This window comes from Corvus cornix, chromosome 5, assembly GCF_000738735.6.
Source record: "Corvus cornix cornix isolate S_Up_H32 chromosome 5, ASM73873v5, whole genome shotgun sequence".
Classification (NCBI taxonomy): domain Eukaryota; kingdom Metazoa; phylum Chordata; class Aves; order Passeriformes; family Corvidae; genus Corvus; species Corvus cornix.
The window spans coordinates 55,925,608-55,942,327 of NC_046335.1; the positions used below are offsets into that span (position 1 = coordinate 55,925,608).

The following is a 16,720-nucleotide window of genomic DNA, read 5'->3' on the forward strand; positions in this document are numbered from 1 at the left end:
ACTGAGCACCGTGGCAACCTGGAATTTTAATGAGGACTTTTCCCGCCTTTGGAGTCGATGACAATTTTTCCCCTAGACAACAGCAAGCCATTAGCAGACTGAGATTTCCTCACCTCAAGACACCACCAATCATCCAAGACCATGGAGGCTGGACACTGGGCGGTCATGGGCGGGACCCAGACTTTATAAAACTGCTGGACACCAGATCAGAGGGGCCATTTTCACCTCAGATTAGCTGGTGGTGAAGTGCTGGGAGTACAGGCCTCTACCTCTTTCAAAAGGCAATTTTACCATTCAGACTTTGGGCGAGCTGAAGTCACCCAGTGTTGTAAGGTCTCTGGTTTGGGACTTCCGAGCCAGTTCGGCCAACAAGGTCTCTAATCACTGCAGACCCGGGGTTTTTTTTGGCTTTGTAATTGTTTTGTACTTGGAATTTTTTTTTGCTGATTGTTCTTTTAATAAATTGTTCTTAATTATTTTATTTAAGAACCAAGAGTTGTCTCATTCCTCACACTTTACAAAAAGCTTTTTAGTCCACCTTCCTGAAAGCTGTGGGCCCTGTCCATCTCGTATGGCACAGTGTGACTGCCTGCTGCCAGCATTAATGAAGAGGCATTTATTTTTGTACCCTTTGCTGTCAAGCATGTCGTCTGTTTATGAACGGCATCATGTCATTCACAGGCAGCTGCTCAACTGCAAATTCTCACTCCAACAAAAGTCATAAAAATTTTTCCATTGACTTTTCATGGCCCACATCACCATACTGGTGAAACAAAAACAAAAACCAAAACCAAAACCGAAAAAAAAAACCAAAAAAACAAACCTAAACAAACCAACCAGCAAAAAAATCAAACACTTTTTGAATGCAAAAAGGTGCAGTTACCAGAAGTTCATACACACTTGCATTTTCTGGCCTTCCCACCACAAGACAGAGATGGAACAGCTGGGGAGAGATCAGCCTTGGGCCATGAGCATAAATATAGACTGGAGCATCTCACAGGAGGAAAGGCTGAGAGAGCTGGGACTGTAGCCTGAAGGGGAGAAGGCTCAGAGGGGACCCTACAGACACATAAAATACCCAAAGGGAAAGCGTGAAGAGGGTGGAGCCAGGCTCTTCTCAGCGGTGCCCACTGACAGCACCAGGGCCCACAGGCACAAACTGAAACACAGCAGGGTCCACCTCAACATCAGGAAACACTCTCCCAGTGTGAGGCTGCCCAGGGAAGCTGTGGAGTCTCCATCCTTGGAGATATTCAAAAGCCATTTGGATGTGGTCCTGGGCAACTGGCTCCAGGTAACCCAGCTCAAGCAGGAGAGTTGGAGAAGATGACCTCCAGAGGTCCCTTCCAATCTGGACTGTTCTGTGATTGTTAGAAATACCGGTGTGCTCATTTTATCATTGTAGATTCATCTAGAGAGTGTTTGTGGGCAGGATTCCAGCTGGGAGTGGTTGTTCATGAGTAACATCTGTGCTTATGGTTAAGAGAATATGCATCATAAATATTTTTAGTCTGGATTAGTTTCCAAAAATTAAAAAAAGGTCTCTCAGCCTGATAAAGAAAATCTTTAATCTAGCTGGATCCATCAGTAGTAGTACTATTTTTGTTAGATGAAAAAACTATGAAAGTTAAAAGCCTCTTAAGGTTGTATCAGTACCTATGCAAAGAATAAGGAATCTATCTTCAAATAAAAATTGAAATGTGAAATTTCAACTTAATCTTTTTGACATTACCCCACTTACAGATATATCCTCCTCTACAAAGATTTTTAAGTCATCTTTATCAACACTATTACACTGATGGTAGATGTGTACCCTCCAACATATTCCTTCATGGATCAGCAGCTTTTGAAACTTGATGTCAGTTTTTCAAGTCTGGAAAATTAAATCATGTTAAATTTGGTATGGTACTCCCTTATGACAAAGTCCTTCCTTTATTCATACGACACCTTGTCTACATAGGACAGAAAACAGTGACATAGCCACAGTTTGACTCATCACCATTCATCTTTCATCTAATGAGCATTCCTAACTGAGGTCAGATTAAGAGGTCATGCTGAAGACATATTGAATGAACCTCCTGCATGGAGACACAACACCCCACAGAAACAGATGCAAGCAGCCTCTTAAAAACTCTCCCCAGGACAGTGAGGTTTAATATCTTCTTGAAGCACAGCTGTGGAAAGAACTTCAGTTTGTTGGGATTTTTCTGAAGGCATGCATCAAACATTTTTTTATGGTGTTACATTCACGGATGCCATTTTGAATATTTATCAATACTGTCCATTAAGATGCAAATACCAATTGCAATGTTACAGTAATTAACATTGCCATATCATTTTCCTTTTACAATAAGCAAAATACAAAAGCTGTTTCCATTATTTTACTCATTCCTAATGACAGGTATTTGATGGTTGGTATTTGCTGTTAATCTTCATGAATGTATTATCATACTCCTAATGATGAATATAATGCTCTTATTTATAGCACAGAGAAGTTCCGCAGACATAATTCAGGTCACTCTCTCTGGTTTCACTTTAATGTGCAAACACTCCTGTTCTCATTTCATACAGGTACTCCCCCTCTCCAATAAACATTCTATGTCATATTATAAATAACAGGCATCTTAGTCTGCTTTCCAAGGCAACGACCTTGCCCACGTATTTGTATACGCAGTGCTGAACACCCCATACAGCTCAATGGTAACAATAGCAAAGTAATTCTGCATAACAAGCTGTTTTCACAACATCTGCAGCCAGTTATTGTCCATTTCCATTAGTGAACATGAAATTGCTACTCTGTACACTCAGCTCCAAGCACAACAATAACCAGATCAATGTAATCTTTTCCTATACGCACATTCACCAACACTCCCTGAACGGATCTAACACAGCCTTCGTTCACCTGTGTTCTTAAATACTGTCATAGTCCAAATGTTAAGAATTTGCCAAGAAAGACCTCAGTCTGCTCCAATACTCAGTAATTTACCTCAACTATTAGAAGAGCTATATATAATTTAAACAATACTAGGGGAAATACAGAGTAACTCAAACAATATAACACGAAGGTTGCTTCAAATTTTCGCAATTTGGCTGAAACAAGTCATTTGGTCAAGATGCTGTTACTTTCTTCCTAAAGATCATGAAAGCAGAGATAAGAGAAAACATCTTTCCAAATAATTTTGCCCATATTTTTCTTATCCTGCAAGGGTCATATTCTTGCCTTGTTTTCATATTTGTGGCTTTCACTGACTTCAAGGTCACCTTTTCAAGACAACAGATGTCACATTTGCATGAAGGAAGCCTAAAGAAATGCACTAAGTTTACACTGTCACTTCTGAACACCAGAGATACATTTAAAATCAGGAAAAGTTTATGCAACTGAAACTTACTCGACATTCCCTGCAGCTCTTGGTTAATACTCGTTGACCTTCTGCTAGCACTTTGCCTCCATAGATACACTTGGCTGTAATTCGAGAGAAGGAGGAGGGAGATTAAAAATTAATTAAATCAGTATTTAAGCAGCAAATAAATGCAAGGTATAACATGAAAGTAAAACCAGTATTCACATCCACTGAAAAAAATATGAATACTTTAAAAATATGATACATTTTGCTTTCATCAGAAGTCAGTATCACATATAATTACAAACAAAGTAACAAACAATAAATTCATTTTAAGAAAAAGTAGCATCTTCACCCAACCTAAAGAGAGGGAATAGGAGCATAGACAATGTGTCCTGGACTAAACTCCCTACCATTCAATAGAAAATATTTTCACTACTGAGATCGCGTAGAGTAGCTACAGTATTTGTGTTACTAGAGGTCCTCATGACTCACTTCAAGAACTGGAGACATTTATTAGAGTACAGTTCATCATGAGAATAATACAAGCACAGATTTCAATTAAGCCTTCCCATTTTTTGTGGGCACAAAGGTGAACTCTTCAGCTTGCTGGAGGACTGCACGAACAGATCAGATGCAGCGAATGACTGTACCAAATTAACAAACTGCAAAAATCTGTTTCAGAAAAATATTCTTCAAGCACACATGAAATACGCAGATTTCCCAAGAAACTGAGAGCTCCTACTACAAAATTCTTCTCTGAAGTTTTGACCCTTCTGCCAAAGACAAGCAGCTCCACAAATGAACAGACTGGAACACATGATCATTCCTCATTCACTTCAAGGCAAAGTGGACTAGCTCAGGACTACTGCCACCATGAAAAAGGCAACCTGCAGCAGGGCCACAGGAGCAAACAGCTTGGTCAATTATGACCGGAATTATCACAGTCCCCATGCAACTACATGGCTAAATTCCAATTCCAGAGAAGGACAGTAAATCCATCAATTAAAGAGAACAGCTGGACTATTACGATCTCACACAAATCAAGTATCCAGCATAAAAGCACCCTACATTACTAGCCAGATCTGTGGAAGGTATCTTTTCAGCTTTATACCAGCTAGCGCTTGTATTTCAATGCCTTAGAAAGCCTCGAGCAGCCTTGAGAGGTAGCAAGGGCGATCTAGCACTTTAGTAGCTCTAAAATCGGTACCTGAATCAGCTGCAGAGCAAATACCATCAGCAGAAGCAAAGAGGGAGAAATATAGCTCCCTGCTCGCTCAATTCCCTGCAGTTGGAAGCCTTCAAATGAGACACACGACCAGAGATGTTTACAGGAAAGTAGCTGAGCTGAGAGAGAGCGTTTGCCTCCCCTCGACCATCTTTTATTAGGAGAAGGGGAAAGGGGAGGACTGGGGGCGGACCCGGGGTGAGCGGCCAATCAGACACTGCTGAAGAGTCTGAGTTACATTTGGCTTTGCCCGCGCTTGGAACAAAGGAGCTCCGAGCACATGTCTTTGGGAGGGGGAGGGGAAGCTCAGAACAGGCAGCAACACAGATCAATGCTAAACACTGATAAAATAACTTTCTGCTGTGGCATTTCAGCTCTTTCTGTACTTGGCCAGTAAAAGTCTGACCTGGGACCCTGAAAGGAAAGCTAAAAGATGTGAATCCTATGTTGCAATTGAACTTCAAAAGTTTGCAGAGTCAAGCCACATGCACAGTGCAAGTGTTCACAGTCTGTTCTCAAAAGACACACTATCTAGGACTGTTTTACCTCAATTTCCTTCCTGAGTGCCCAGGTAAGGGAAGCACTCACAGGTGCAAGTGTGTCCCTCTTACAGGTGATGCCAATAGTTCCACAGCAGCAACTGTCACAGCCAGATTGATTCCCAAATTTTAAGCAAAAGAGACTGCTAGATCAATCTTCATGAACCTTCAGACATCAATTTGCTTCTAATGACTCTTTGTGAAAATGCTCATTTCTTCCAAAAAAAAAAAAAAAGAATGATTTATGATTTTCAGGATAACTCAGTTCTCATCATCACTAAAGCATTTTAAAACAGGCTTCTTCCTTTTGGTATCCTAGTTTTCTTTGTTTTTCAAAAGCTGCCCTAGTTTTTATGCCCGACTTGTTGTGATCTCACTTCTGAAGAAAACTTCAGATGAGGAAGCTTCATTTAAATTAGGAATCCCAGTAACTATTTTTAGGAGAATATGAACTAGAGACATTTTCTTTTTCTTTCTGTCTGTTTTCCTGACAAGAATGGACACACCAGAAAGCAAGTTAATGTCTGATTCAGAAAAATGATATTTAAAACAAAATTATAGTCTTTTGCCAAATATTATTTGAAATGCTAACACAAGGTGGCAGGGATCAAAACTGAACTGCCTAAACCCCTTAACACATCAGACATTACAGCTACTTTGCTCATTAACCCTTAGCTAAGACGGGAAAGTGCCCAATAACCCAGCCATTCAATAATCCCTAGAGACAGCAAATTACAACTGATGGTTCTATCAGAGCTAAATAGAAAAAGCACAGAGAAAATAACACCTGCAGTGCAGCTCTTTGGAAAACCTCTGCAATTACTACTATCTACCTAGAGGTGACTAACTGTGGTCCTAGCACATCATTTTGTCAAGGAGCTGGCGTTTACAATCAATTTCAATCAACTTCCATACATCTCTTCCCATTGACTGACATGCTGAGTTCTTGTCAGAATAACGAGTCAAGTTTGTGCCAATCACTGACAAAAGGCAAGTTTGATTGTTCATCTTACAAATAACAGGAACAGTTTACTCATGAGGGTATACACTGAATCTACAATTTTGTGCCTTCCAATTTCTTTGTGTCAGATTTTGACTCTTGTGCCTGCATCCAGTTTCATGAAAAAACTTCCTAGACTTTCACTGTTACAAATAAAAATATTTCGAGACAAAGAAATACAGGCCAGCATGGTCATTTTACCACCCAAGTACTCTGTTCATAAACTCCTTTTAGTATGCAGAATATTCATGCTGACATACAGCTGAGAGAAATGAGATTACGTAAGAAACGAGCAAGTGCAAGACCACAGCTAAAGGATATTTGTGCACAGAACTAATGAATTCAATGACTGAGAAAGGGTGACAGAATGCTAAAAAAGTGTTATTATTTTCCTAATAAATCCTAAAATAATTCAACATCCCTGTCTTAATAAATTATTGAAAGGCTCATGCATGAAGTTTACTCATCTTCCAGAACAGATCAGGGGAAAGAGAATTTGTGCTTCTTAAGTACGACTGGCATTAGTATACAGCTAAAATGTTAATACATAAATTGTCTTTGTTCCTTGCACTACTATTAAAGTAACAAATATTGAATATTCCTTCCATGAACATTACTTAACAGATTTCGTTTCCAGAAAAAGGAACTGAAAGCTGACAATAACACCGATCACAAAATTTACTTAGCTTTTCTTTCTTCTCATTAATTTATTTTGAAATTAATTACAGCAAACTACGGCTCCACACAGTGATACTAAGCCTGGGTCTGATATTGTCAAGTTTATTTTGAAGAACAGCCTTTTAACTTGAAATAAAAGAGAGGCAAAAAGATAACAGCTCGGTTAGTTACTCATCACAAAAGAAAGTTCAGACCATAGGCTTGATGCTCCTCAACACCAACAGGAGATACAAACTGGAACCAAGTCAGTCTTCCCAGCCGCCAACAGGATGAATAATTTTACACTAACAATAGGTAAAAATAGTACCTCAGAAATTTGCAATGCTTCTTCATTTCTCAGCAATTACTTATTTTCTTCTTAAATCATGTTTGCCACTATGACTCATGTTACCTGAATTACCAGGACCTCTGAAAATCATTACAAAATGTGCCTGCTGCCAGGACAAGTTTAATTCTGCTGAAATAGAAGGCAAAACTGAGAGGTCTGAGTGATGTACTTACCCTTGCACACTTTGCAGCACTGACTTTCCACATGCACTGGGAGGGCATCAGGGGGACATTCAAGAGGGGGACAGGACATCCTTCGGCATTCCACAACTCCACTCTAAGCAAAGGGTTTTAAGACAAAATTCAACTACTGCCACTGCTATTAGTGAATACTTTGTACAAAACACTAAAAACTATTTAAATGAAAACAGCATTCTGCATTACAAACACATCCTTCACTAACGAATTTAATCCCACCCAGCTACAAGATGAGTCAAATGCAGCTGAAGGTGAACTGCCTCATTTTGATACATTACTAGTTTTACCCCCCCAGTCCCAAACTGCATTAACTGAAAAACATAAGTCAAGAACATAAGCCCTACTTTCTGTAGGCTGTTCCAATCGTCTTTGAGATTTTTAACAATCAGGCTTCTATTTTCTTGAGTAAACAAAGGCTCTCTTCAGATATTTATCAAATAATTTCAAAGATATAAGTTTTACATACTAATTCTCTTTCTGTTCCTTGTATTCTTCATTCTGATAAATGCTGAAAACAAATCTGCAAGTTACCATGCAAGATGCAACTAAGCATCTATGAATACTATTAAGATAATGCCTCCTTTTTGAAAAAGCTACTGCAGTAAAAACAATTCCATCCAAACACAATGCCACCCCTTCACCCCAAGTCCTCACAGCTACAATTAGAACAAATAAGAAAGTATTGTCAAGGGAAAGCAGATTTTATGTATGAAGCTTACAAATAAGCAATGTCAAAATTTTATTTATTTTACCATTTCCCTCTCTATTGTCCACAATGCCACTAGATGCATACTAAATACATAATAATTCTCAGAGTGAACGTTATGTATTCAAAGGCCATTTTCACATTTCCATTAGATCCTATCCTTGAAACTCTTCAGAAATTCTTACTTTGCATGTGCAATTCCTGCAGTGATCATCTTCAACCCATGAGTCTTTGTCTCTGTAGATCAATCCATTTACTTGACAAGTCTTCTCACAATGACAGTCTTCCAATTGACTCAGTCTTGTTTCTGCATAATTTAACTATAAATGAAAGTAACTTGATGAGATTTTTGCAATTCACATTATTTAAAAACACACTAAACACATTATTTAAAAAAGCAAAAACCAGTATACTTATATTTAGCCAAACCAGCTTTGACTACAGTCTTCAAAACACTCAACCAGGAAATCAGCAGGTATAAACTAATCCTATTCCTCAGGTTTTGATGGAGTTAGATCATGGTCATCCCACACTATGATCAATGGAGAAACCATGCTCCTGGAGTAAACCCTGAACTTGTGGCTAGCTCTGAACACGCCTTGCTGTTAGAACAGAAATACAAGCTTAATACTTAGCAGTAAATATGTGCATTCCTTCCCTGCCCATCCAAATAACTGAAAGATGACAGGTCTCTGTTAAATAAAGGGGTTTTTTCTGGCAAAATAAATAATAAAAAAATAAAAATAAAATAAATAAAAAAAAAAAAACAGACTGTCAAAATTTACATGGAAAATTTTGTGATTCATAGAACTATTCCTGGCTGTATAAACCCATGACGCAAATAAACCAGACTGCCTAGTCCATAAATGAACTCAGCTGCTTAATTTTTCTTGATTTTAATCAAAGTCAAGCTTGAACCTTTCTCACCTCCAGCAAGGAAAGACTCAGTAGAAAGTTTTGTGCTGGAAGTCTTCATGTAACAAACACATCTGAATACAAAGCACACCCTAGTGGAGGCTCATAATTTACCAAAAGAAGTTATATTCCACTCAGAGAAGTGCAGGAGATGCCCAGACTGATCTCAGCAGATTGTTAAAGCCACATGAATTATTTTAGCCATTATTTTTAAAGAGGAACTAACAGTACTCTAGCACAGCAGTAGGGAATGCTGCAATGTAACACAATCCTTTTCTCCTGCAGCAAATTAACATTTTAGCCAGATTCTAACACCCTGACATACAGTGTGTCTCTACTTAAGGACACAAGATTAAATCAATTGAAGATATCTACTGGAAAGATTCAGAATTAATTCAAATTATGACAAAAATAAAATAAGTTTTAAATGCTAGAATTTATTAGTCTTTATATGTCTTTACCAAACATAGGTAAGAAGAGGACATAAGGGTGGTTAGCTTGCTACAAGTCATGATCAAATGCTCCCTTTGTAGCATTCTGTGACAACCTGCCATAGACAGTGCTTTGCTGGAGCACTTACATAGGCCCTGTGTCCCATCCCGAGCCCACCAGACTCAGGAGAGGTACAGCCCAAGCAGGAGGGAACCTTCCTTTCCTGCTGTCATTCTGCATAACTTCCCAGCTACTAAAATTATTTGAGTCTGAAACCAGTAGCCAGATACTTCCTTCCCAGGCAAGCCCAGCCCTGAGTCTCCATAATTTTAATTTCTATAAACTGCACGTACACATTCACTGCAAACAACACTTGCTCATCTGTTCAATGCCAAGATACAGCTGTAACCAAACACAGATTGAGAGAGAGGATGAAATCCTGGATATAGAGGAGCCTAAAAGCAACAACTAGACACCAAACCACTTTCTCAAAACATCTTGTTCGTGCTCAGCATCTGTTGGTGCAGATCTGTAGGGATCTTCGCTGCTGTACATTAGCAAGCCCTCCTCTGACCACCTGCCCTGCCAAACAGGATCTCTGTGGGCAGCTGCACAGCCCTGCAAAGCCTTGACATGCATCATCCCCACAAAATATACTTGTATCTCCATTAGTACCACTTGCAGCTGTTGTGGCTAGGACTTAAAAGGCAGATACAAATCTTAATGCTTCCCTGCAGACTCCCCATTTGTAACTTGCATTTGTCTACCAAGTTAATTTTCTTTCCTTCTGCATGCATTTTTCCTGGACAACAGGAAACAACTGCAACAAAACAGTCAGTGGACTGCTGTAACAGAAAAGGAATTTGCAATGAAGGATTATGCCAGCACCACTTTATGAAAGCACAGAGTCTTTGCAGTACAAATACTGTGTTATTTGCTTCCCCTCATAAAGTACTAGCAAGCAAAATTATAATTAACATCAGAGAAAGCAAGTTACTCAGTACACTGCATAATTGGAACTTGCTCATACCACCAGCAGGGCTCAAAATAATTGCCTCCCTTTCACAGTACAAGCAGAAAACTGAACTAAAAGCTTCACATTTTGCATTCGGATCCAGCCTGTCCAAAGCATGTCAGCTGAGTAAGAGGACTGCCAGGATAATGCACACACTCTCCAAAAAACAGTTTCCCCTTTCCTGTTGGGAAGGGAAAGAGCATTTCAAGGCAGTGCAGTAAACAGTATAATGTTTTTACACAAGCAGCACTGCTATGCAAATCCTGTTTTGGAAATTCCTACAGTAACTACACTCAGAGTAAGGGCATCTACAGGTTGGTTGCATTTGCACTTAAATCTAAGTAATTAACATGTAAGTGCTGTTTCAAAAGAGACAATTAACTGCCCTCCACCACAAACCAGATGGTTCACCAACATTAACCTCAAAAAGTGTTCAGATTCTCCTTTGACACAGATCAAGGGTTTGGTCACCTCTAAAACACAGTTTCCTATCCCAGCACTTCAGCACAGCCTTGCTGAAGGGCCTTGGCTAACGCTGAGGTTGCCTGTGTACTGTAGGAGCAGAGCCTAAAGAAAATTTCCAAAATCCCAAACAAACAAACAAAAAATCCCCAACTCTATAGATTCCCATTCATCCTATTCATGATCCAGCTGGGGAGGGGGTGGGGGGGGAGAAGGAAGGAAAAAAAAACCAAACCCAAGCACACACCACATCACCTGGAGCTGAATTAACTTTTACACTGATAAAAACCATTGATCAAAAGTGATATCAAGGTTAGCACAGTCAGCAGGTTCACAGGCATTTTCATTTTGGGGCCTCATTTCAGTTCCCAGGAAGGAGACTACACCAGTCCTGAAGACTTCACAGGACTTCCCACAAGAAAACATCTCCCCTCTGACAGCATCACATGGTGAGGAAATTGTTGAGGGATTTCACTCTTTTGTTTCTGCATTTATTCCTTTTGTTTCTGCATTTATTCCTCAGCATGAAAAGGGAAACCAAGCTAAGGCTTCTTACAAAACATCAGACTCTGCATATTTTGTCACTACCTTACAAATAATAAAGCAGAGAACAGAAACATTATTAAGCTTAAGAAACAACCATGGAGCCATATCCATAAGACTATGCAGACAGTAAGAAAAAAAATGACTCTACCATGAACATTTGGAATAATTTTCATGGTATAAGGAATGGCATATAGAATATCTTTGTCTTAGGGAAGGAAAGGAAGGAAATGGGCAACTAACAAAAAAGCTTAGGTACCTACTTTTGCAGTCATTTTTGCCAGGAGTTCTTGCAAATCCATGATTCCTTGCACCAGACTTAAGAAATCACTGCAGGTTGGGCATGCTCAATAGAGAAAGATTAAAAAGAAACAGAAAAGAAGAGAAGAAAAGACACAATAAACCATAAATAACCAACAATCTATCATACTAGATTTATCTGAATCTGTTTATATGGAATTTTTGCCTTCTGGAAGTCAGCAAATGCAAAAATAACAAGCCTGAAAGTATTATTTTTAAAGCAAAGAAACAATCTGTATGAAAAATCTAAAACAGAGAGAATAAAAAGATTGCTACTTACTGCGATTCAGATTAGGACACTGTGTTATATATCCATTAGGTATAAAGATGATTTTCACATCTTGAATAATACCCTTTGTAAAAGAAGAGAAAACTGGTAATACAGATTACAAACATTCACTTAAATTTGTACAAGCTCTTTCACAAGTCATTTCTTCAGTGGATACAAAAAAAGATTACCAGCTCACTCTACTTGTGAGGAAAATAACTGAAGATAAACAAAATAGAACAACTCCTCCTATCTTTCTGAGTGTTTGGATATTACAGCGATAATACTGCTTTGTCTTTAGTAATCACCAAATATAAGCTGCTTAAACGTCTTTAAATGGGGTGAGACTGGTGAAAAAAGCAGTGAAATAATATCCATTGCTCAAGCCGATGACACACTTTTCCAAAAGACAAAAAGAAAACACAGTAAAACTCTTTATTTTTTTAGCCAAATAAGGCTGTGAAATCAAACACTGAAAAGACAAGTACATAGTGCCAGATGTAAGTAACAGTTTACACTTCCATTGCTTGGTTTCATTAAGCCTCCTAGCTGCTCTGTATCTCAACAGGCAGTTTGGGTAATCGTGCCATCAGCCAGAATTAAATCCTCTCTCTAGCCCAGGCAGATAGAGATGCCCTGTGCAGGACTGGCAGAAGGTCAGAGCCAGTCAGTGCAGGTTGTATGGGGCTCCTAAACCAAACCAGGCATGACAGTGGGGAGGCAGAACCCACAGGTCCAGTGCCTGCTGCACTCTGCACCGTCCCCGCCCTGCAAGGACATCCCCAGTGGAAGCAGCAGATGGCCAGTGTCCCTGCACACCCAGGCCCTAAAGAACCCTGGACACTTCAGACAGTCCAGAAAATGCTGAAGCTTGTGTTTGTTCTTTTAAGCTCAGGATGAAGCTTTTGCTGCATCTTTGACTGTGCAATGTACTTACTTCACAGGATCCACTGGCTTTAATAATGTCGTGGCCACTAAGGGAGAGGAGCAGGGGAAATCAAAGGATCTCTAGTGCTGATATTTGCACTTCCTCTGTTAGTCAGATGTTGTGATGATGCCTTAAGGCATCAGTGACACAGCTCTATGTCCTCACAGACACAGAAAAATTTATTTCATCTGAAAAGAAATTTATCATGGCAGCAGTTACTATCTAATTAAATTACTGATTTGCCAGACTGTGCTTTAATTTTCAGTTAAATTGCAATAGAGTGAATTTTGCAGACCAAGGACATCATCACTTGCTCATAGGCACTCAATCTCCACCCATAAATAGAGGCCTCAGATAGTCCTTAAAGCCTGGCAAGTAACATTTAACATTTATATCATCTGTTAGAAGAGCAGAATGTAATCAGCAAGCACTGTTTCCTGCTTGCTGTCTCATGATCAAATATTAACTGAAAATATTAATAGAGATAACCAGATCACCCTGTCTTTCTTGCATAAGTACATACATTTATTAACCTTTTCATCTATGAGAATAATGAAACCATAAGTAATGAGAAGTAATACTGTCACTGGAAATGGAACATCCTGAAAGCCATTTTACATACTTTCTGTCAGCAGTCATCAGTGAGAAATTAGAAGGTGAGGCATAAAAATATATTTCAAGACTTAAGCCTCTGCAGTGAAAAGCTCAACCAAGAGTAAATGAGATTATGAAGTTCCACCAGACTATATCACCTAACTAATGAGACACCATCCAGAGAGAAGTGATTTTTTTCTTCAGGTTTTTTTTGTTTGTTTTTGGTTTTGGGGTTTTTTGTTTGGTTTGGTTTTTGGGTTTTGGGGGGGGTGGGGGAGGTTGGGGTTTTTTTGTTGGTTTTTTTGTTGTTGTTTTTTTAGGTGCATCGTCAACTTCAAATGTGTTTGTTGCATCAGAGTCATACTGCTCAATTGTCTTTTGGATAGATGCGCATTTATACACAGCCTGAAGAGGAAACACAACTATTTTATGTGTAATTTCTGGCTACATGGAAGCGTATTACTTTGGAAAAACATAAGAATATGAACTTCAGTTCACTAGCACAGATGACTTCTAGGTCTGTAAACCATCTGAAACAGAATTATGATCAAACACAGAAGTAAACTTTCCAAGGGCAGAAATTTTGCTGATGTATTTTTTTAATAGAAAGACTTCATTGTAGGCAAACACTTATTACAGCCATAATTATTGTAACAAATATGAAAAAACTCTTATTATTCCTGCTTCAGCATTAAGTCTAGGCTCCCAAGAGCTTGGATTTTGTCCTTAACAGTGCAATGTCAGTGGTCAAAATCTTTCCAGTTTTTCCCTTCCCAAGCAGACATCACCTTTATGTTATCAATAAAAACATTTGGCTAATGACAATCAAAGCTTCAGCACAGCATCAGGACTTACTAGCTTGAAGAGCCTTCATCTGGTGCAGGCAGATTACCAGCTACAAAATGAAATCCAGGTCTGCAGCACTAAATATCAAGCCCATTCCATGAGAACATAATGGAAAAAGCCCAGTTTATTGCACTTCTCAGATATCTACTAAATAGAACAGTCCTCCCACATTCTGTGAAAAGGCTCATATATTCCATGAGCTCTCCACTTCTGCATTTTCATTTCCTCCATTGCCTTTCATCCTCTTTAAAACCTACTTCTCCCACAGAGATAATGTGAGCCAAACAGCTGTGCAAGTTGCACTGGCCAGCGCTGCGAAAGGCTCTCCGCGGTGGCACCAGCAGACATGCCTGGAACTCCTGTGCCTTGGCAAAGCCATGCCAACACGCCCAGACTTCCACTCCATCAGCACTGTGCTGCTCCACTCAGGGCAGCCATGCCAGGCACCTGAACGCTGCCCTCAGCACTACGTTTAGTTTCACCTTAGTCCATACAACACTGAGTCCAAAATTATTACAGAGGCATATGACTATATAAATTATATACATGATACTGTGCAATAAAAATACCAATATGCTTCTCAAGCACCTAATACACAATCCCCAGACATGAGCAGGATCAATAGAGCCTGCTCTAGTAGTTATGAAAACTACTGTCTTGCAACATAAATCACCTTCTCACCAATGCATTAATAAGCTCATTTCTGCAGTAGCTCTTTGGGGGGACCCTTAGGGGGAAGGGTTCTCCTCAGCAATAAAGCAAATTCTGCAGGTAATTCTGATCCTGGCAGCAATCAGATCCATCCTAGAGAGTGTTCCATGGATATCTGGCAGCACTCTTTTTCTCCATTCAGTTGCATTTGCTTCAGCTTCCTAACCTGATGATAATGGTATTCTCTAGCCCTGAAACAAACCCTGAGTTTCTGTGGCTGTCCTGGCTCTGTCCAGCACAGAGTTAATTTCTGCAGTAGCTGGGAGGGAGCATGGCTGGAACATGGTGATTATTCTACAGCATCTCATACCATTGCAGGAGGCAGGGGAAGGGACTCTCTCTTCCATGGAGAAAGAGTTCCTTATGGTCAAGAAAATGTGGAGGAGGGAGCCATCCGGTACCATCTATTATCAGGAATGTTTATCTGGGTAAATAATTTCTTTTCCTATACCTTTTGTTAATAATATTGTTGCTGTTACTGTTCATTTTCTTATCTCATCACTCCTTCCAGTAATTTTTTCTTATCTACACCCATCATCTTCACCTTTTGTGTCTCTCATTCTGAACTCCATTCCATCACAGGGAGGAGGGGGAAGGAAAGGAGGAGTGAGAAATCAAGGTGTGATTTGGTGGGATTTGAGAGACTCCTGGTGGGAGGTTACTGAATTGGGGAGTACCATTCATAAACCACGACAGCCTTAATTTATCCATCTCTTATTCTACACCACTTATGTCCCACCCAGATCCTACACCCTCCAACTATATAGATACAGATACATAAATATACACAGTCACAGGTATCATTTCTATAGTCAGTCAAATCCCCTTGTGGTACACATTGTTTCCCTGTCTCTGCATTACCCACCCAGGACCCAGGTCCTCCTGCCATGGAGCGGTTTGCCTTTGCTCAAGTTGCTCCTCTCTGGAGTCACCATAGCATTCTTCTTGCAAATACTGTCACTTTATCAGAGTCCTGTAGCTGTTCAGGGGTGAACTCCCAAAACACTGGAGAATTTCTCTAAATACCAGCCCATTTACTCCCACGTTCCATGACATTCATGATTATTGCCCCTCGGGGCAGATCTCTGAATGAACCTCCCAGAAATCTCTGTCCTGACTCTAAACATGGTACTGTAGACCATACTGAGAAAACACAGCAGACATTGCAACAAGAACGTGCTTTCCTTAACATCCAAATGAAATTCAAAATTCTCAAAAGCTGTTTAACAGGCCTGAAGGAGGGAAAGGGGATGAAAAGCTGTGGAAAATCATCCTCCCCTCTTTGCCCCACAGACTGGTTATGATTATTAATGGACTCCCCACATAAGCACCTGAGGTAAGGGTAGGAGAGCAACACTGAACACACATCCAAAATGATGTTATCAAGTCATAAGCAGATATCACACAGTACAGCAACAAAGCAATCCTGATCCCTCTCCCTACACTGAAAAAGAACATAGCGAGGGGCACATCAGGGAACAGATACAGGCTTAGGCATCACACCCACATGAACAAGCCAAGCAACATTGTGGCCAGTGCTCCATACCTAATACCACAGAAGCTTAAATCAAATTAGCTTTCAACGTGCTCAGGCTCTGTTATTTCCACCCTTCGTACCACACATTGGCCACCAGTTAAGGCTGTCCTGCTTTAGGAATGATACTCCCCAGTTCAGTATCCCCACCAAGA

General features: G+C 39.8%; 1 protein-coding gene across 3 annotated transcripts in view; it reads right to left on the reverse strand.

The window, feature by feature from the left end:
• NELL1 (neural EGFL like 1) overlaps positions 1-16,720 on the reverse strand; it is a 297,795-nt gene that overhangs the window by 214,741 nt on the left and 66,334 nt on the right. For all 3 annotated transcript variants that reach the window (XM_039552597.1, XM_039552596.1, XM_039552595.1), the window contains exons 6-10: positions 11,965-12,037; positions 11,648-11,730; positions 8,203-8,337; positions 7,288-7,390; positions 3,390-3,463 (exon numbers count right to left, since the gene is read on the reverse strand). In XM_039552597.1, the coding sequence (XP_039408531.1) occupies positions 3,390-3,463; positions 7,288-7,390; positions 8,203-8,337; positions 11,648-11,730; positions 11,965-12,037 (468 nt within the window). The remainder of the gene's footprint in view (positions 1-3,389; positions 3,464-7,287; positions 7,391-8,202; positions 8,338-11,647; positions 11,731-11,964; positions 12,038-16,720) is intronic.